Here is a 20223-nt window from a genome sequence, read left to right as displayed (position 1 = left end):
AATTTTTGCCATTTGGTAAGACCTGTTAGTTTTCAGAGTTACTCTGAAAACTACTTACTGTTGAATATTTAATAACCAAGTATGAATCTGGAACCTTAAGAAGCATTTGGAGTACTATTCAGGTAGAATTGAGTAAGCATCATAGTTTCATCACTGAGAGGAGGTGATATATAGTTCTTGGTTTTCTTGTATATGTAAAATGAGGGAGTTGGAACTGTATCAGAGCATGTGAGAATTGGTAGAGCAAAAATTTATAGGGTGTGTGTACCTGTAATGCTGAGCTCCAAGGATTCCAACACTGTCTCAAATGTCTCAGCAGCTGCTTTGCTTCTAAGTATCTCGTCATCATTAGAGTGTTCAACACGAAACAGCCAATTTAAAATATCCTAGGAAAAACTCAGAGCTTGTAAATTTTCCCTTGAGGATATGCTTTTTACTCTTTGAGGTATATGTTGAAGCATCCCGAGCCATCCGTTTCCTGAAGGACTGCAGGGGAATGCCCATCTCCTCTTTATCATTAGTCTCAGCATATTTCTCAAAAGGGCTAGGTTTACAAGGCTTCCATGTAAGTGGATCTTCAAAAGAGAAGCCTGCCAGGGAGATCTGGGTTTCCTCAGTGTTGCTGTGGCAGTTAGAGGAATATGAGCAAATGGCCCATCATTGGTCACTTGATTCTCCAGTGTGAGTCTCAAGCAGCAGAAATGTGTACGGTAGGAGGAGGTGAAGAGTTGAGTGGGGGGGGCATCTCTGTGGTGACTAGAATCTTCTAGAAGCTGTATACACCTGGGATATATAAAAATGCATGAAGTATTAAGACTGAATGATTCTCATCAGGAAATACGTGAAAAGATTTGCAAATGGCATTTGGCTCAGTTCTTCCCCCTGTGAAGAAAAAAAGTGAGCCTATTTTTGCGTCCATGACCAGAGCCCTCCGTTTGCCCCTTAGAACCTGGTACAGTAGGAAGAGCACTGGACTGGGAGCTTTATCTGCGTCATCTTGGACAAGTTATTATATCACTTTTCTGAGCCTCAGGTTCCTTGTTCATCCCAAACATTTGTTAAGTATCTGGTAGGTGCCTAATACTGTGCTTGGGTCTGAAGTTACAAAAATGGCTCTTGAAGAGCTCACAACCTAGTGAGAAAGACATACAAACAATTCTAAAATGATGTGGTAAGTGCTTAGAGAAAATTACATGGTGCTGTGGGAAAAGAGGAAGGAGTGAAGGGTTGGCATCAAGAGAAAGTTTTTCAAAAGAGGTGAGGTAATATTTTAGATTAAATCTTGTAAGAGAGTCCCTCAGGTGGACAAAAAAAGGCAATAATATAGTCTGATGATTCAAAGCCTAGATTTTGGAGACAGGTAATTCTGAATTTACATGTAGAATCTGCCACTTAACTAGCTCTATGTTCTTAGATTGATTGCTTTATACTTCCCGAATCTGTTTTCCCAGATGTAAAATGGGAAGATCTGCCTACTTCAGGGTTAATTTGAAGATTAAACTGAAAACCCTATGTAAAGCTTATTATATGGTACCCAGCCATAGAACTTCATTAATGGTAGCGGCTTTTATTATTCTAGAAAGAGGAAACTATTTGCAAGAATGGATGTGTAAGAGTATGCCATGTTCTGAACTGCAAGTTGTTCAGCATGGCTTGAAAGGAGGTTATACATGGAGAGAGGATGGAAGTGATCTGGAGAGCTAGGCAGGGACCACATCATGAAGAACTTCATCTGAATAATGAGGGGTCTACCGTCAAGACTTTCCTCAAAGAGGTGACAGGTAGAGTGCCATTTGACTTCAGAGAATGAATGACCTGAGACTTCATCTGGACTTTCAAAGTTGTTCTTAGCATCCAAGGCTCGTATGGGCTAGATGCCTTCTCAGCAGAAGGTAGAGAATAACACTCCTCATTATCTTTTATCCACAGGATATGATGGATGATATCTGCCAGGAGCAGTTTCTAGAGCTCTCCTACTTGAATGGAGTACCAGAGCCCTCTCGTGGACGTGGGGTGCCAGTGAGAGGCCGGGGAGCTGCACCTCCTCCTCCACCTGTTCCCAGGTATAAATAATGGAGACAACTAGAAATGGGATGTGAATTTGACTGCTGGTACCATCTCTGTTTTACTGGTGCTCGTATCTCCAGCTTAGAAGGGGTCTCAGGATTTGTATGTTGCATCAGGAGTGGAGTTCTAGGGAGTTCCCTGGTGGTCTAGTGGTTAGGATTCGGCGCTTTCAATGCTGTGGTCCGGATTCAATACTTGGTCGGGAAACTGAGATCCTGCAAGCTGCATGGCACAGCCAAAAAAAAAAAAAAAGAGTGGAGTTCTAGATCTTGGTCACTTTGACCATAGTCAGGTACAGCAGTCCTGAAGCTTTAGGACTTCAGGACTAAAGCTTTTTAAAAAAGCTTTTTTAACTTCTGGACAGTTTTAGCATTTTTAAATGGTCTTTGACTTTAGAATTTTACCTTTGGTGATTGACCTTTATGGACTGTTCAGACTCTCCAAGGCAGACGCTCCACTAATGAGACATTAACAGGTCCACCATGGGACCTGGGGAGCCTTCCAATATGGGTCCTTTACCCACCTACACATTCATCTGTGTTGTTTTGTTTTGGCTGCGCTGCGTGGCTTGTGGGATCTTAGTTCCCTGACCAGGGATTGAACCCTTGCCACGGCAGTGAAATCGCCAAGTCCTAAGCACTGGACCACCAGGGAACTCCCCATTCCTCTGTGTTTTGATAATAGTCTATTTAAGGCATTGTAAAATCTCCTATCTAGCTCCAGAATTTGCAAACAAATCTGAACATGAAAGTAGCCTATTTATAAAAATCTCCATTTGAAATAAACTTTCTTTTTTGCAGGGGCCGTGGTGTTGGACCACCTCGGGGGGCTTTAGTGCGTGGTACACCAGTGAGAGGAGCCATCACCAGAGGTGCCACTGTGACTCGAGGAGTGCCACCCCCACCTACTGTGAGGGGTGCTCCAGCACCAAGAGCACGGACAGCAGGCATCCAGAGAATACCTTTGCCTCCACCACCTGCACCAGAAACTTATGAAGAATATGTAAGACATTCGGACAATGCCATTTCCTAATACCTAACAGGTTGCCAAAGGAAGTTGAATGACAGGGCCTTGGCCCTTGATGTAGGTGGCAGGGACTGCTGGTAAGATATGGAATCTGCCCTCTTCTCTTGCAGTGAATGTTAAACTATGAGAAGAGTTTTCCATTTTTAAGCATGGTTCACTGTATGTATGTAGATTAAACAGGAAATAAGCTGTCCCTTGATGTTTAGTGTGTTACTAAAGGAACTCACACTACTACTGCTGATAATGCTGAAGTTCAACCTTGTACCTTATTTCCTGCCCACACTGGAAGGGTTTTATAAATTTGGTTGATTGTTTTGTTTCTTTTTTTTTTTTTCTTTAATCCTTTCTTTCTTGACTATTCCACAACAGTTGTTAACATTTTGGAGGGAAATTCCATGTTTTGTTAATCCAGAAGCCCGCCATACTCCCATGGGATATAATTACCTCACCTACTTTCTGTGATTCTGACTTTCTGTTTCATTTTATTTGTTCTAGGGATATGATGATACATATGCAGAACAGAGTTATGAAGGCTACGAAGGCTATTACAGCCAAAGCCAAGGGTGAGTCAGGCAGTAGAAGTGCTGTTTCATGTCCTCGGGATGGATAAGAGGGAGTTGGAGGAACTGAGAGATTTAGGCAGCCCAAATCTAAGGAGCAGGGTGGCTCACCTCTCTTCAGGGTGTCTTCTCTGCTTTTGACATCTGTAAGGCACACACTTGGATCTGCAAATTTGGATAACTGTGAATCTTAAATTATAGTGTAGAATCTGGGGTTAGCAGATGAAAAATTCCTGAGCTGTGACTACATGGAAACAAAGGGAAAAGGCCTTAAAATTAGTTTGATTTATTATTAAAAAATGTCACAGCCACATTAAAGTTGCATAAAGTTTAAAAGGATACTAGAATCCCACTATTGTACCTCAGGTTCTTTTCTGCTCTTTTTTTAAAAAACATTTTTTGTGTATGTGTATATATGTATCTTAACTGTGATTGAAAAGGTCTCTCATAATTCTATAATGGGGACAGAACAGTTCTTTTCATGTTTCTTTAATCTCTTCCAGTTAGCCCTGTGAATACATGTGTGTGTACACTGTGGTTAAGATTGAGCTTTTTCACTTTAAATTGTTGCTATTCATTTTTCTTTGCTATAGTTGTCACAGTTTTTAAATGAGTACCTAGTGTATACATGCTTTGGAAATATTTTGTGGTTTGGAGATGGGGTAAAATGAGCATCTTTTTGTTTTATACCCACAGTAAAATGACTGAAATATGGAAATATTTGGGAGAAAGGTAAAACTGAAACATGGTTACTATATAGCTCTAACACTCTGTCTTTGGCTTTCAGGGACTCAGAATATTATGACTATGGACATGGGGAGGTTCAAGATTCTTATGAAGCATATGGTATGTCTTTATTTCTGTGGTGGGACAAAATGTGCAAGTAAGTGCACTGGAGAATGCTGGTGACCAGATTATTGGGGATCAGTCATGCATCTAAGGAGAAACCTCTAATAGAAGGCCAACATGTTGATAGATGTGGCAATAGGAGTCGTGCTCTTAAATTGTGTGGTGTGCGGTAGAAAGAAGGACTTACTGAAATGAGATAGGTGTGCTATTACTCTTGGATGGCTAAGCAGATGTCCTAAACTAGGGCTCAGGTCTAGGTTGGCCTGGTTGGAGCAGCAGGCTTTTCAGCTGATGTTGATTCTTTTTCTACTTTAGGCTGGGAGATGGCTAGGCCTGGGTTATGTTGCTGGGCCTTTGCTGCTGATACCTAGGCCACAGTGGTGGATAAGAAGAATTTAATCATATCCAATTCTTCTGCCCCACCTCATTTTTAAAAACAATTTTGGATCTCATCATAAAGAATCTCAGTGTAGAGGAAATGCTAGCTGAAAGAAACCTAAACAGCAAGAGCAGGTTGGGGACAAGAACAGTGCCTGTTAGATTAGAAACTGGGGGCTGAAGCCAGTTCAGGGCAGTACTGGCACCAAGCTCCTTACTGTCTTGGAGACATCTCAGTTCAGTCCTATAATCCTAAGAGAGCTATAGATGCTGGAATGGCAGCAGGACCAAACTGCCTTTCCTGAGGCTTGGTTGAAAACACATTGCTCAAGAGTATCCTCAAGAGCCAGTTATGGCCCCGTATTAATGGGTCCCAGAGGGAGTACCATGTGGCAATAGATGCAGAGAGAGCAGCCTTTTAAATGTGAGGTGTTTCCGGCATACCCAAGGGAAGTCCAGAGACTTTGGCAAGGGGGTCAGCAGTTGACCATTTAAGTTACTAGTTGACAGTCTCCCTTACCCCTAACTGAAAAGAGACAGCCTCTTAGGGTTCTCGCAGACAAACTCCTCTACTCCTCAGCACAGTATGTAGTAACCAGTCAGCTGCTTGCCCAGGGAAACAGTTTTTTACCAGTTCTAGCTAAATGGTACTGGACAGCTGCCATCCGTAACACTGCACTGCTCTCTGCTCATATGCCACTATTTAGAAGGGTGGTATGATTGCTCCAGGGTATTTCCCTTCATCGGTGAGGCAGCACAATGGGGCCTCTGTATGTGTTTGACTAAATTACATTTCTGTTTTGCTGGAGAAAAGACTGCACTGAAATAGGCAGGCTGCTCCTTGTTCTCCTGGTATGATGTTGCCACCGTTAATCTGTTCTGATTTCTGCCTTTGTAAGCAGAGTTAGAAAAATAAACTGTCTTGTTGGTACCCAGAAGCCACTTGGAAAATGATGGACATATCTGTTTTACTAAAGGTATAAACAGGCTTAGATAGCGTAGGACTTTGTGCAACATCCATAAAGGAGTTGTAGACCTGTAGTGATGGAAGCAGATGTTTGTGAATGCAAGCAGCTAGAGGAATAACAGGCCTGGGTAACATCTGGGGGTGAGTGGGAAGAATAAGCTTATAAACACAATTCGTGTTCATAAGAGATCAGCTCTAGTAAGTGATCATCTCTCCTATAGGCTTTTCCCTGTCACAAAGGAAAACCATTTGAGGATGTCAGTCATGTTGTCTGGCTTCTCTGGACTATTGACACAAAAAAGGAGATAATGAATTCTCCTAATGAGTGCTGTTAACACATTTGATTGTACTTCCCACTGCCAGAGCAGTGGACCAGCTCTGCTGGTGGAGGGCTCTTGAAACGTGGCCATTGCTTGCTCTTCCCAGGGAGCCAGAGGACATTTCTCCACGGGGAAATCAGACTTGCTGTTGCATGGAAAGGGAGCTACCTGCTGCTTCCAATCTGAAAGACTTCCAGAAATTGTCACCTTACCTGTGGCTCTGTGCCAAATTGCTTTGGAAACAGGAAAGAGCATTGCAGATCCACTGAGGTCGATTTCCTCATTGTCCCAAGCAAGGTGTTGGGTTTATTCAGGTTTGGGGGCTGGAGTATAGATTATGTTGCCTGTGGTCAGCTGCTTTCCTGGATGTCACTCCAAGTCCTTCCTGAACTGTTTCCTCTGTCTGTCCACTCAAAATTGTCCTACAGTTGGAAAATTGCCTAAGCTGCTCAGGAGGGCCAAGCAGAGTAAAAAAGTAAGGACCACCCAGGAGGTGGCAAGACATTGGAAGCAAAGCAGTGTTTTTGGTGATCTTTACCAGGTGACCTACGCCTGCCCATCTGGAAATGCCATTGGCACATGGGTTATAAACTGTTCTTGCTTTTTCCCCACAGGCCAAGATGACTGGAATGGGACCAGGCCATCGCTGAAGGCCCCTCCAGCTAGGCCGGTGAAGGGAGCATACAGAGAGCACCCATATGGACGTTATTAAAAACAAACATGAGGGGAAAATATCAGTTATGAGCAAAGTTGTTACTGATTTCTTGTATCTCCCAGGATTCCTGTTGCTTTACCCACAACAGACAAGTAATTGTCTAAGTGTTTTTCTTCGTGGTCCCCTTCTTCTCCCCCACCTTACTCCATTCTTAACTCTGCATTCTGGCTTCTGTATGTAGTATTTTAAAATGAGTTAAAATAGATTTAGGAATATCGAATTAATTTTTTAAGTGTGTAGATGCTTTTTTTCTTTGTTGTTTAAATATAAACAGAAATGTACCTTTTCTAATAAAACAGAAGTTGAGTAAAAAAAAAAAAACCACAAACCTGTTAGTTTCAAAAGTGACATTGCTTGCTTAAAGGTTCTGAAGTTAAGGCTTGTTAACTTTCTCTTAGTTTTGACTTGAGGCATCCCGTAAAGTTGTAGTTGCAGAATCCCAAACTAGGCTACATTTCAAAATTCAGGGCTGTTTAAGATTTAAAATCACAAACGTTAACGGCAGTAGGTGCCACCATGTAAAAGTGAGCTCAGACGTCTCTAAAAACGTTTCCTTTAAAAGCACATGGCGGTTGAATCTTAAGGTTAAATTTTAATACGAAAGATCCTCATGAATTAAATAGTTGATGCAATTTTTAACGTTAATTGATTTAAAAACAACAACAACAAAATTAGGTTCGTAAAACTGACTTTTTCATTATGTGGGTTTTGAAATCTAGCCCCAGACATACAGTGTTGAGAGATACTTAGTGGGAAGTAGGTTTCGAAGAGGTTGATTTGGGGAGAGGGGCTGGCCACTTGAATTTGATGCAGAGCTTTTTAGTCACGAACAACCTTTCAGTAATAGTACTAATAATTAACATTTCAGTATTTTAAAAGGCAAAGTGTTTTGTCCATCTGAGATTCTGCACTCCATGAAAAGCTCACTTGGACACTGGGGCCAAAAGCTGATGATTTTCTTAAGTTGACGGTTGTCAATATTGAACTGTTACCAAGGTAGTTAGTCAAGTATGTCTCAACACTAGCATGATATAAAAAGGGACACTGCAGCTGAATGAAAAAGGAATCAAAATCCACTTTGTACATAAGTTAAAGTCCTAATTGGATTTGTACCGTCCTCCCATTTTGTTCTTGGAAGATTAAATGCTACATGTGTAAGTCTGCCTAAATAGGTAGCTTAAACTTATGTCAAAATGTCTGCAGCAGTTTGTCAATAAAGTTTAGTCCTTTTTTAATCAAAGTAAATGTGATGAATTGTCATTTTTTTGGGTGGACAATAAAATAGTTTTCTCTTTCAAATAAACTTAAATTAACTCTAAAGTTAATGGGCTTGTTAAAAGTTGGAGACATTCTTAAAAGTGGTGGGGGGGGATTTTATTTTAAGTTTACCAAAAAAAAGTTTATGAGTTGTTAAGTTTTAGTTTAAAAATAACCAAAGCTTTTTCACCCCCTGGAAGTTGTTGAAAGCAGTTTTACCCAATCCTTATCACAAGCTCTAATTTTTGGAGAGAAAAATCCAACTAAGTTGAAACTTGGATTGGTTTCCATACATAGGCCTCCGTACTTAAAGTTCCAGCCATCCTAGTTTGCACCTTCTGTAGAGCCCGTAGGTGGCCCTAAGAGTGACACCAAATAATCTCTGTGAGCTTGGAAAGGGATAGCACTTGCCTTTAGATAATGACAATTCAGCAAACCCTGGGTGCCCTTAAGGGTTTCCCTTCCAATCCCAGAAATGCTGTTAATAAATCAACTGGGCTGGGGCAGGATCTGGCATGATAGCCTGGCTCTGAACCTCCCTCCTGAGAGACCAAGAGAGGAAATGATGGAATTGGTTGACCCTGTTTCCACTCCTCTACATTAATTCTCAGGGTTCTCATGCCTTCCCTAAGGGAGCCACCTAAACTGCTCGGGGGTGAAAAATCCTCTTGTATGAAGTGCCAAGCTGCCTGCAGCAGTGCATGATGGACATTTTTTTTTCTTTTTAAAACACACCAACAAAAAAATGTATTTGTAGATTGTGATAAAGTGTAAATAACTGAATTTTCAACCATGGTTTGAAGTCAGCTTTCAGGGCATTATGTCTTGTTTTGATGAAAAGAGATCACTCTATACCCCCCTTTTTAAAGGAAAATTATCGCAAGAGAATCAGGATGTGTAAAGCTAACATGCATCGCAAAAAACCAAAGGTAACCTAAATGTCTGATTTTAATAGCACATATTTCTCTTTTACATAAACTGTGACAGCAACTTGCATAAACAATTCTTTAGCTGTTAATTTTAATGTTAAAACTTTGCAAAACTTGTTTAATAAAAATAGCTGTAAAAAGAAAAACCATATGCTGCCGCATAAATTAGCCATAACTCTTAATAATCCTGCCCATCACAAGTGAACTGTAATGTAACCTGGGCACAAAGTCTGACATCTTAAATGACACATTGTAAAATTTCAATGACTGTAGTTTAGACCTGCTGCTCCCCAAAGTAAAGCTTTCTGCTCAGCTATTTTAAAATGTACAAGGATGTGAGCCCCTATAGGTCCCCGTATTGATATTCACAATGAAATGTTAGTTAAAATTTCTTTAAAGTTGCATGTTTCTCTCCTGTAATGTGTAAACTGCATGCAGGATCTCTATCTTTTATTTTGTATGTCTTTAGAACTTCCTCTTTAAAAGACTTATCTTTTACTTCTCCATTTTCAGGTGATTGAAAACTCCTGAGGCATTTCTTGGAGTAGAATGGGTAGTGAAGACCCATGTCAGGTATGTTAAGGTGGCTTTCTATTAAGGATATTGGACTTTTATCCTAACTAAAACAGTTTTGCCAGGTGGTAGCCTGGGAGGTAATCAGTGGGCAAATCTTGCTTGTATGTAATTTGTACCGTATTTACAACATGACCATGCTTTTACGTTGGTTTACAGTCCATGTTGAATTTACTTGTAATGACCAGACTGTCAGCTTACATCTTTTGACTCCCACTATATTTTTTCAATAACCTGATAAGGTGGTGTTTCATTTGGAGTTCATTGGTTATAAGCAACAAAGTGACTGGCTCATGTAAATGAATTTACATTTATTGGATTTATTGGAAGGATATTAGGGGTCCACAGATTTAATGTGAAGGCTAGAAAATCTGGCTTGGGAACCAGAGTGGCTACAGCGAACTGGGACAGCAGTGGTAGACCACAGGAGTGGTTCTAAAGCTGGGATTAGCTCCTTGGACACTACTGCTGGAATAAGTACACTCTTAGCCATGTTTGGTTTCAAGGTTCAAGTTCTAGGGAGGCAGAGTGTCAGACTGGATTAGCTTGAGTCACATGCCCATACTTTACCAGTATGCAGTAAGAAAAAACTAATTCCTCAAAAGGAAGTCAGGGTGTTATTAGGAAAGAGAAATAGATACTGAGCAGCCAAACGACAGTTATTCAGTAATAACCGTATTTTACAGAAGTAACTGAGACTTAATGAGGGTAAGTGACTTCCCAGGGTCACATAATTAGTGTGGGTAGTAATCAAGCCCAAGTTTATGTGTTGCCAGAACCTAACATCTTACCTCTCATACTATACCACTTTCAATCTAAGAAAGGGGTATTTCTCACACAGGAGAGACCCCTGGTTAGAGACATTGTGGTGGAGTAGAAAGGACATGGAACCTGAGAAACCTGGAGTTGAATCTATGAGCTCTCTTTTGTTTGGTGACCTAAAACACATCACTTATTTCCACACCTGAGAAGGAAGACAGGGATAATGTACATTTCACAGTGGTTGGCAAACTGAAGGAGTTCAAATATATATAAGGCCAACCAATTCCGTGCCCTATACATAGTAAATATTAGTGTTCTTTCCCTAAAAAAGTTTAACTCCCTGGTTGGGTAGCTGGGGGCTCTGACAACTGAGTGAGCCTTCCTATTGATTTTTCCTCTGCCCCTGAGTAAGTTGTTAGGGTTATGAGGGCACTGAGGAGAAAGGATCCAACTAGGTAGGCCAAAGATATTGTGTCCTTTGACAGTGAAATTTGCCTTCTTGGAGATGATTTCTTCCAAACCCGCCTCTCGGCCAGGAGCCTCTGCGATACGGAGGCTTCAAGGAGGGCCATGTGTACTGAGCATGGTTCTGTGCATCCAGAAGTCCTAAGTTTGATACTGGTCACATGAATGGTTAGGACATTTTAGGGGAAAGTCCCTGAATGCAGAGAATTTAGTCTCAACTCTTCCTAAGGTAGTCTTAAGAGCAGAATTTTGGGGAAACTTCTTTCTTCATTTGGCCTGTAATTTGTGCTTGGAAAGGCAGGTTCCATTGTTGGCAGACCCAGGCCTGCCAGTGGTCTGCCTATTCTGGGTATGCAGTTTCAGTTCCAGTGTTTTCTATCACTACCTGTGAACTTTATTACATCTATAAGTTTTAGAGCCAGGGAAGACTGGGGACCTGTCCTGGCTCTGCCTCATCATAGCCCTTGTCTTTGTTTTAACAACCAAAAAAAAAACCCTTACCCCCTGTCTCATTTCTTTTTTTTTTTTTCTTAAGCATAGTGAACTTTTTTTTTTTTTTTTTCGCTGTGTCACACGACTTGCAGGATCCTAGTTCCCCAACCAGGGATTGAACCTGGGCCACGGCTGTGAAAGCACCGAGTCCCAACCACTGGACCACCAGGGAATTCCCTGTGTCTTATTTCTTTTTTTGATTTGAATTTTATTTTAGTTATTATTTTTTTTTATATATAGCAGGTCTGTATCTCATTTCTTTATCATTAAATGGAGTTGATAATAATAGCTAACATGTATCACTATGTGCATCATAATATCCTAAGCAGTTAATAAAAAACTATCTCATTTGGTCCTCTCTACCTTTTTCTTTTTTAATTGAGATAAAATTCACATAACATAAAATTTACCATTTTAATCATTTTAAAATGCACAGTTCAGTGGTTATTAGAATATTCACAGTGCTGTATGAGCATTATCACTATTTAATTCCAGAAAATTTCCATTACCCCAAAAGAATCTCACACGTGTTAGCAGTCACTCCTAATTTCCCCTCTCTCCCACTAAGCTACTTTCTGTTTCTGTGGATTTCCCTATTCTGGACATTTCATATAAATGGAATCATATTATATGTGCTTTTTGTGATTGGCTTCTTTGACTTTGCATAATGTTTTCAAGGTTCATGCATGTTATAGTACATATCAGTACTTCATATATTGATAGGAAACAATATTACTTCCCAAAGCAGCCCATTTCATTTAAGACAGCTCCAAGTATTAGAAGTTTTCCCTCATTTTGAATGAGTCACTCTAGTAGCTTATACTGATTCTATTTTGGACTTCTGAAGGGATTCCTATCATGTATTTGAAGATCATTTTCACTTATGTTTCTTTCCCAGCTCTAAAAGTTATTTGTTAGACTTGTTAGATCTGATTTTCAAGAAAAACTAGAAATTTAGATTTTATATACTGCCGGTTGTTTAATGTTTGCTTAGATTTGTGTCAGTCCCTGTAAAACATATGCTGCAAGCCAAGTTCTGCCCATCACCTGCCAGTTGCAGCTTCTGGTTAGCTTCTGTTAATACAGATTAAAAGGCATATTAGGATTATTGAGATATAATTCATATACCAAACTATTCACTCATTTAAAGTGTACAATTCGGTGGTTTTCAGTATATACAAGAGTTGTACAGTCATCAACACAATCAATTTTAGAACGTCTTTCTCACCCCAAAAAAGAAATCCCGTGCCCATTAAGCCATTTCCCCACAATCAGTTTATCCTTTCTAGCTCTAAGCAACCATTAATCCACGTTCTGTCTCTATCAACTTGTCTATTCTGGACACTTCATAAAGTGGAATTATACAACATATAATCTTTTATGACTGGTTTCTTTCACTTAGCATAACGTTTTCAAGCCTCATCCGTGTTGTAGCATGTTGTCAGTACTTCCTTTTATTGTCAAATACTATTTCATTATATGCATATACCACATTTTATTTATCCATTTACCACTTTTTGGCTAATATGAATAATGCTCCTATGAACATTCATGTACAGGTTTTTGTGTGGACATATGTTTTCAATTTCTTGGATGTATACCTAGGAGAGGAATTGCTAGGTCATATGGTAACTCTTTGTTTAACTTTTTGAGGAGCTGCCCATCTGTTTTACACAGAGACTGCACCATTCCTACCAGCAATGTGTGAGGTTTCTAATTTCTCCACATCCTTACCAACACTTGCTATTTTCTTTTTGTTTATTACAGCTATCCTGCTGGGTGTGAATTGGTATCTCATTGTGGTTTTGATTTGCATTTCCCTGACCAATAATGTCGTTGAGCATCTTTTCATGTACTTATCCACCATTTTGTTTATCTTCTTTAGAGAAATGTTTATTTAAATCTTCTGTCAATTTTTAAATTGGACGATTTGTCTTTTTATTATTGAATTGTAAGTTCATTATATAGTTGGATGATGGACCCTTATCATATATGAGATTTGCAAGTATTTTCTCCTATTCTGTGAGTTCTCTTTTTATTTTCTTTGAAACACAGAAGTTTTTCATTTTGATGAAGTCCAATTTATCTGTTATTTTCTTTCATTGCTTGTGCTTTTGGTGTCGTAGGTAAGAAGCCATTGTCTCATTCATGGTCCTGAAATTTTATACCTTTTTCCTTCCAAGAGTTTTATAGTTTTAATTCTTACATTTAGGTCTGTGATCCATTTTGCGTTAATTTTTGTATATGGAATGAGGTGGGGGGGTTCATATTCATTTGCATGTGGATATCCAGTTGTCTCAGCACCATTTATTGAAAAGACTGCTCTTTCCCCATTGAATGATCTTGGCATCCTGGTTGGAAATCAATTGACCATAGAGGTATAGGTCTATTCCCCTTTGAAGTAGGTATTGAAGTAAGTAATTAAAGTGATTAATATAATTTTTGGCATATAGTAGCTACTCAATAATAAATAATAGCTGATTGGACTATTTTGGCATCATTAAGAGCTAGTAAGTGGTGGGGCTAGGATTTGATCCCAGGTATGGGTGACCCCAAATCATGTCTGTAATACTGCAGGCTGCTAAAGTGGAAATGAGGCTGTTCTAGCTGCCATGCCTGGCCATATGTAATTCTCCAGAGGCTCAGAGGCTGAGGCCCCACATGTCCTTCCCCCACCATCAGCCTCCCTTGCTCCTCCCCCCATCTCCTTCCAGGGTTTCCAGGGTACTCTTATAGATGACACTTGCTGCTAAGGGAACTCTCTCACCCTTCCTTACCTAGGGATATGACAGTATTCAGATAGCCTTAGGGTTTGTCCACTCTTGCTTTCTCTCCCACCACTTCCCCACCTCCTGTCCCAGGCTAAGAATGTAGGTGAAGATGCATCAGCAACTGCTAGGGCTTTCTGGCCACCAAGGATGAAGCAGACTCAGACTGTGTTTTGTTTCAGGAACAGCAGCCTGAGAGTTAGGACCCATAAGGCTTCTTGCCTACACCCGTGCAGAGTGCTCCCGAACCAAGTGAACTAAGGGGATAAAGGTAGTGATGGTGGATATTTTGCTCAGATATTTGAAGCTTAAATAATCCCTCCCTGGCCTCAAACCTCTGAGGCTGTATGTCGCCCAAAGATCATTTGAGTTAGAATGCATAAGGCAGCACGTGGGCTCCCTTTTTCTTGATATGTTCTCGTGCTTTGTGTTAGCCTATACAGGCTGCTGTTAGCTGGCAGAGTTACTATTAAGTAGTCATTTTAATTTTCCCTCATTTTATTACTTTTCTGTCTATTCCCATTAATTGGTCTTGACCTCATTTTTTAATTTATTTATTTATATTTATTTTTGGCTGTGTTGGGTCTTTGTTTCTGTGCGAGGGCCTTCTCCAGTTGCGGCAAGCGGGGGCCACTCTTCATCGCGGTGTGCGGGCCTCTTCACTATTGCGGGCTCTCTTGTTGTGGAGCACAAGCTCCAGACGCGCAGGCTCAGCAGTTGTGGCTCACGGGCCTAGTTGCTCCGCGGCATGTGGGATCTTCCCAGACCAGGGCTCGAGCCCTTGTCCCCTGCATTGGCAGGCAGATTCTCAACAGCTGCGCCACCAGGGAAGCCCCTCATTTTTTTAAAAGGAGAAAGTGATGTAGAGAAAATAAGCAGCTTTACCTGGCTAAGGGAGAAGAAAATTTAATTTGAATGTCTACTGTGTCTCTGTTTTTGTAAATGAGGCAGCTGTTACTAGGAGAGGTGAAGTAATTTACCACAGTTGCATTGCAAGTTGTGGAGGAGGTCCACATCAGCATTTTTGTGTACCAAAGCCCATTCTTTATGCTGAAAGCATGCTGCTTCTATAAGATGAACACCATATTTCATTGACACTGAGGCCATGTATTATAAGATGCATCATTAAATACTGCAAAGAAATAAAAAATACTGCCAGTTAAACTGACACAGTGGTTTGTTTTCATATAAGTGTAACATGCGTCCTGATTTCAGAAATGTTAAAATCTGAAAAAAGGTTACTTAGCTACTATTGCATTTTTGTCAATTCTAACATTTATTCTTTACTGTGTACCATGCACTATCTTCTCCACCTGTAAAGTAGCTATTATTATCCCACTTTTACACAGTTTAACACACATTTTTACATAGTGTAACTAGCTTTGGAACCTTAGATGGGTTTTCCCCTCCAAGTCTCAGTTTCATCGTCTATAAATTGGAGGATAATATCATTTATTTTATAACGTTGTGAAGATTGGGTGAATTAATGCATGTAAAACATTCAACATGACATGTAATAAGCACCCAGTCAGTACATGTTAGCTATAAACAGAGGCTAGGAGAGTAAGTTAGTGCCGATTTTGAAAAGCTAAATTTTAGTCAAGGGATTTGGACACTATTCTAAAGCTTAGGGAGCTATTTTAAGGCCTTAAGTAGAGGAGTGACTTGAACACACTCGTGTTTGCCCTTGTGCTGGCGAGTTGGGGAAGTAAGGGAAGCAGAAGGGAATCATCTTCCATAAAGTGCACCACTCCTTTGTGGGAGAGCAAAGGAGGTGTTCTCCCCTCCCCATGCCTGACTTCTGCTCCCTCTTACCTAAAAGCCTTTTGGTTCTTACCTTTTTCAGAAAGAATAACCTTCTCTCCTCTCAGATATTTGGGCTCTTTGAGGGTGGGATGTTAGGCCTTCACCATATGTTGAGGGCATCATCCTGTATCCTATCCCTTTCACCCACCCTATGAATTAGAGAGCAAAACTCTGTGAGTCTCCACTGATGGAAACTTCACTCTTAAGGAATTATTAAGCAAGGCTTTGCTTCACCACTTTTAAGTCTTGAATGAATGAAGTCTCTGCCTCCATTTTAAGCTCTTAATTCTGTACTAACTCTCCGGGGAGTATCATATTGCAGCATCCCATGGAATTCTCACAACTCTGTGAAGTGAGGGTTATCCTGGGAAACTGACATGCACAGGTTAGGATGACCACAGGGTCCAAGAACTAGAGTTCAGACCCTAGTCTTTCTGCTACTACTTGGCTGCCTCCTGGTCTTTCCTCTGTACCTACAGTGGCCACCAGAAGATCAGCTTACACTGAAAGTAGTTCCCGGCTTTGATATACAGGATGCATGGTGCCCCTAAGCTTGGTTTCCAGATTCCTGAAGTTAAAAGAAGTGGATCCTTCTTTGCCCTCCCTTTTTCTCTCTCTCTGGACCCTCATGTACCTCTTGCTCTCTGGATTAATTGTCATTGCATGTTTAAAGCTAGCAAGTATCTGATGAATATTTAATAGCCTTGAGCAGACAGGCTGCATACAGTTGTCTGAGACAGCAGCTGCTGGGGGGAAGGGTAGGAAGCACAGTGCACTGCCTAACTGTGCATTCTTTTGTTCCCTGGCCTAAGCCCTTGGGAGCAAAGACCTATGGTGGGCACTGCACCCTAGTCCTATTGTGGCCTGATAGCGCCCCTGGGCTCCCAATGAGGCTGCATTCAAGCAGTAGACCAAACCCTTTTGTTTGAGGTAATGAGCAGATATGTTCACTGACCTCTAAAAATCAATTTTCTAACCCCCAGGCTGGAGGTCTTCTGCTCAATAGCCTGTTATGGCTCTGGGGCTGAGGATGTGGAAGAGAACACTAGCTCTCTCTTCCAAAAGGAGGGAGCCTTGTATCTGAAAGGGATTTGAATTTCATAACCGTGCTGCTGGAGGTTAGTTTCTTGACATGCCTTGACTACAAATCCAGCAGCTTCTCAGCTGTAGGTGTACTTCTCCCTCCTAGCCTAAGCTGTGCTGGTTGTCTTTGGCTGCATCTCAGGCAGCAGTGGGCAGGTAGGAGTTCTCAGACAGGTACACAAGCTGTCGCAGTGCTTCCCCCCACTAGACCAGGGAACTTTTTGCTTCAGGGAGGCCTTGTCATTTCCAGGTCAGATTGGGAGAGGTTGTGGGGACTCCTGAAGAAAGACAGCGCGTTTGACGTGTTTCCAGGCAGAGAGTGAGGTACAGCCAGGCTGTCAGCCCAGATTAATCACCGAAGTAGAACACATTGCTGGAAAATTGGGGACTGTCTACGTTCTTAATACTGCATTAAGATGCCTGAATTAGCTATTCCCTTGTCAACCTTGGGAGCCTACCTTGGCCCACCTCAGGATAGCCAGTCTCTTCACCAGGCACATAAGGAATTTGAGATGGAAGAGTTTGGGTTTAGATACAGAGCTAATTTTTCTCTGCTTTCCTCTGGCTCCTGCAGCCTTCGTGCTTCCTACTTACGGCCCAGATTTAGGTATAAAATTGGGTGCTCCCCATCTCTCAGGCTTTCCAGGGTTGGAATGTAGGAAACAAGCTCTGCATCTGCCTTTGAGAAATAGAAATACCTTGTGCTCTGATATGATTCTTCATAAGCTTCTCTCCAGAGAGCAGTATGAATGACCCCTTTCATTCCATTTTTTTTTAAATACATTCACTATTATAAATTGGAACATCTATGTGCTAGGCAATGGAGAGTCAGTGGCAAGTGAACAAGGTAAAATTGGTCCCTGACCTCGTGGAGCTTATAGTGTATTTGGGGACACAGACACTAAACGTATTAATCTCATAAATAGCAAAAATCATCTCAGTTGTGATACATGCTGTGAAAGAAAGGAACGGGTGCTATGAGGGTATACAACAGGAGCTAACCTAGCTCTGGGGTTTTCCTTGAAGAAATGATGTTTAAGCTGACATCTAAAGGCAGAGTTAACTAAGCAGAGAGTTTGGGAGATGGTTTGGGGAAAGGCATGAAAACACATTCTAGGCAGAGTGTAGGACTGAGGCAGGTTCAAGGTGAGGTGGAAATCTGGGCCTTACACTGTGGTCATCACTGAAGACCACTGAATTCCAGTAGTGAGGGGTGACGCAATTACATTTCTGCTTTTTAAGCTTCACTTGCTCCTGAGTGGAGAATGGGTTATGGGGACCTATGAGGAAAGACATGAGAAAGACCTACACTGGAGAAATGAATGGATTCAAGAACTTCAGAGATAGAATGATTGATTAGATGTGGGAGAAGAGGGACGTACTAATGAGGGCCCCCAAGTTGCCGGCTTGAAAAACTGGGGCATTTTTTTTTTTTTAAGATGAAGAGCACAGCTACAGGCTTTGGCATAAGATTAGGGTTCTGACCTGTGCCCCAGGCTTAGGATGTGTCTCTCCTGTGGATAACGCTGAGAACTGGGGGCTAGGAAGAACCCCTCATAAGGCCAGAAGAGGTGGACCCCTGAGCCTAGGATTGAGGTACTACTAATAATAGCTACGAGAAGATTCCTGTTCCCCATTCCCTTTCTTCCAAAAGATTTAAAGCTCTTTGTTAATCGTTATCTTTTTCACATCTCTGAGAGAGCAGAGATGATTTTCCCCTTTATATAGCTGGAGGCCCCAAAGCTTGTATAGTTAAAGGCCCCGAAGATCTAGTTGATTCTGCCCCGGATCACTCAGCTCAGGCATGGCCAAGGATGGGAGGTGTGAGGTATGAGTCTCCATTTTCATTGCCTGACTGATAGCAAAAAGAGAGCTCATAGGCTGTGGACTTCTGTTTTCTACCCACCTGTGTACCTAAAAACCCTGTCCTGAATGCAGCAGCGGGGGTTGTGCTGTGGGGTGGGGAGGTTGTGAGGGAGGCAAACCGGCCAAATGGGAGGCTGGGAAGCCCCCGATACAGCAACTTCACGCTTCTTAATTTTCTGCCTATGTCTTTGCAGCATCAGAGGACTCCCGGAAACCAGGAGAACCGCCTGCTGTGTCAAGGCTGGCCTGAGGGCATTTGCTGAGCACAGAGAGACCCAGGAGAAGAGATCAACAGTCTTTTCCCACCCACCTCTTGATCTGTCTGATTTACCCACAGAAAGCCACCCAGAATCCCCTAAGAGTCCCTAGGCCCAGAATGGAGTCCTTAGGGCTACAGGGGGCTGTGATGCTAACAGTTAAACCTGCTCAGGACTTTAAAGAATTGAAGGGGACTAACAGTATCCTCAGCATGGCCTCCTAGATGTGAATAAACCGGCAACTCTTAGACTGTGTCATTCCCAGTTTGCCTGCTTCCCCTTAGTCTCCAGCAGCACTGGCTGGAACACCCTACCACCACCTCCTGTTTCCCACCTGCCACACATGCATTGTGGATGCCAGCCTTGAACTCTTGCAGAGGGCTCCCAAAGAGTGGCTGGTCACCAACTCTGTAACAGGCTGAGGAAAGCCAAGTGAGAAGATTCGGGTACTTTAGGCAAGTTATTTAACCTCGGAGCCTGTTTTTCTCTTCATTGTTGATTACTAACGTCCAAAAATCTCCTGAAGGATAGGGTAGGGCTTTTCCCACTTCACCTCTGGACTATATCCCTTCCCCAGCAAATATCTGGCACTGAGGAGCTCAATAAAGGTTCAGTCAAGTAATGAAGAGTCCCACTCCGGTAGCTTTTATCAGCTTTGGGAGAGAGCCAAAGGAGGTCCCCTGTCTAACTCCCACTGTCTATCCAGCTATATTGGGCTAGCCATTTATCCTAACATTTTCTCTTAAAGGATTGGAAAGTCAGCGTTTCCTAGACTTCTGGTTTCCTGTGGCCAATGCCATAGGCTGGTTTTACACTGAGCACCCAGAGAGGTTAGGGACCTCTCAAGTACTACACTCTTCCTTCAATGCCTCCTGGTTATTTATCCTAACAAGGGAACCAGGGGAAGGGCTAAGTTTGGAGAGACCTATCCAGACTGTGCCTGAGGCATTCTAATGAGCTTTGGATTCTGTTCTTAGTAGTAGAGGGACCTTGAAATCAGTTGTTGTTTGGGCAAGTTGTTTAACCTCTAAGCCCATTTTTATCTTCATTATTGATTAAAATATATAATAGCTAATAATTTAT

General features: G+C 41.7%; 1 protein-coding gene across 2 annotated transcripts in view; it reads left to right on the top strand.

Moving 5' to 3' along the window:
- The window catches only part of KHDRBS1 (KH RNA binding domain containing, signal transduction associated 1), a 35780-nt gene extending 16392 nt beyond the window's left edge, over window positions 1-19388 (top strand). Inside the window, exons 5-11 of one of the 2 annotated variants that reach the window (XM_082345695.1) lie at window positions 1930-2063; window positions 2868-3069; window positions 3589-3656; window positions 4441-4499; window positions 6782-6974; window positions 9582-9641; window positions 19078-19388. In XM_082345695.1, the coding sequence (XP_082201821.1) occupies window positions 1930-2063; window positions 2868-3069; window positions 3589-3656; window positions 4441-4499; window positions 6782-6879 (561 nt within the window). In that variant the 3' untranslated portion in view covers window positions 6880-6974; window positions 9582-9641; window positions 19078-19388. Of the gene's footprint in view, window positions 1-1929; window positions 2064-2867; window positions 3070-3588; window positions 3657-4440; window positions 4500-6781; window positions 9069-9581; window positions 9642-19077 lie in introns of both variants that reach the window. The other variant, XM_082345694.1, reaches the window with a different exon arrangement.
- Window positions 19389-20223: the final 835 nt, after the last annotated feature.

The sequence above is a fragment of the Balaenoptera borealis genome (assembly GCF_965194805.1).
Source record: "Balaenoptera borealis genome assembly, chromosome: 1".
Lineage (NCBI taxonomy): Eukaryota > Metazoa > Chordata > Mammalia > Artiodactyla > Balaenopteridae > Balaenoptera > Balaenoptera borealis.
This window is presented reverse-complemented; position numbering and strand designations above follow the sequence as displayed.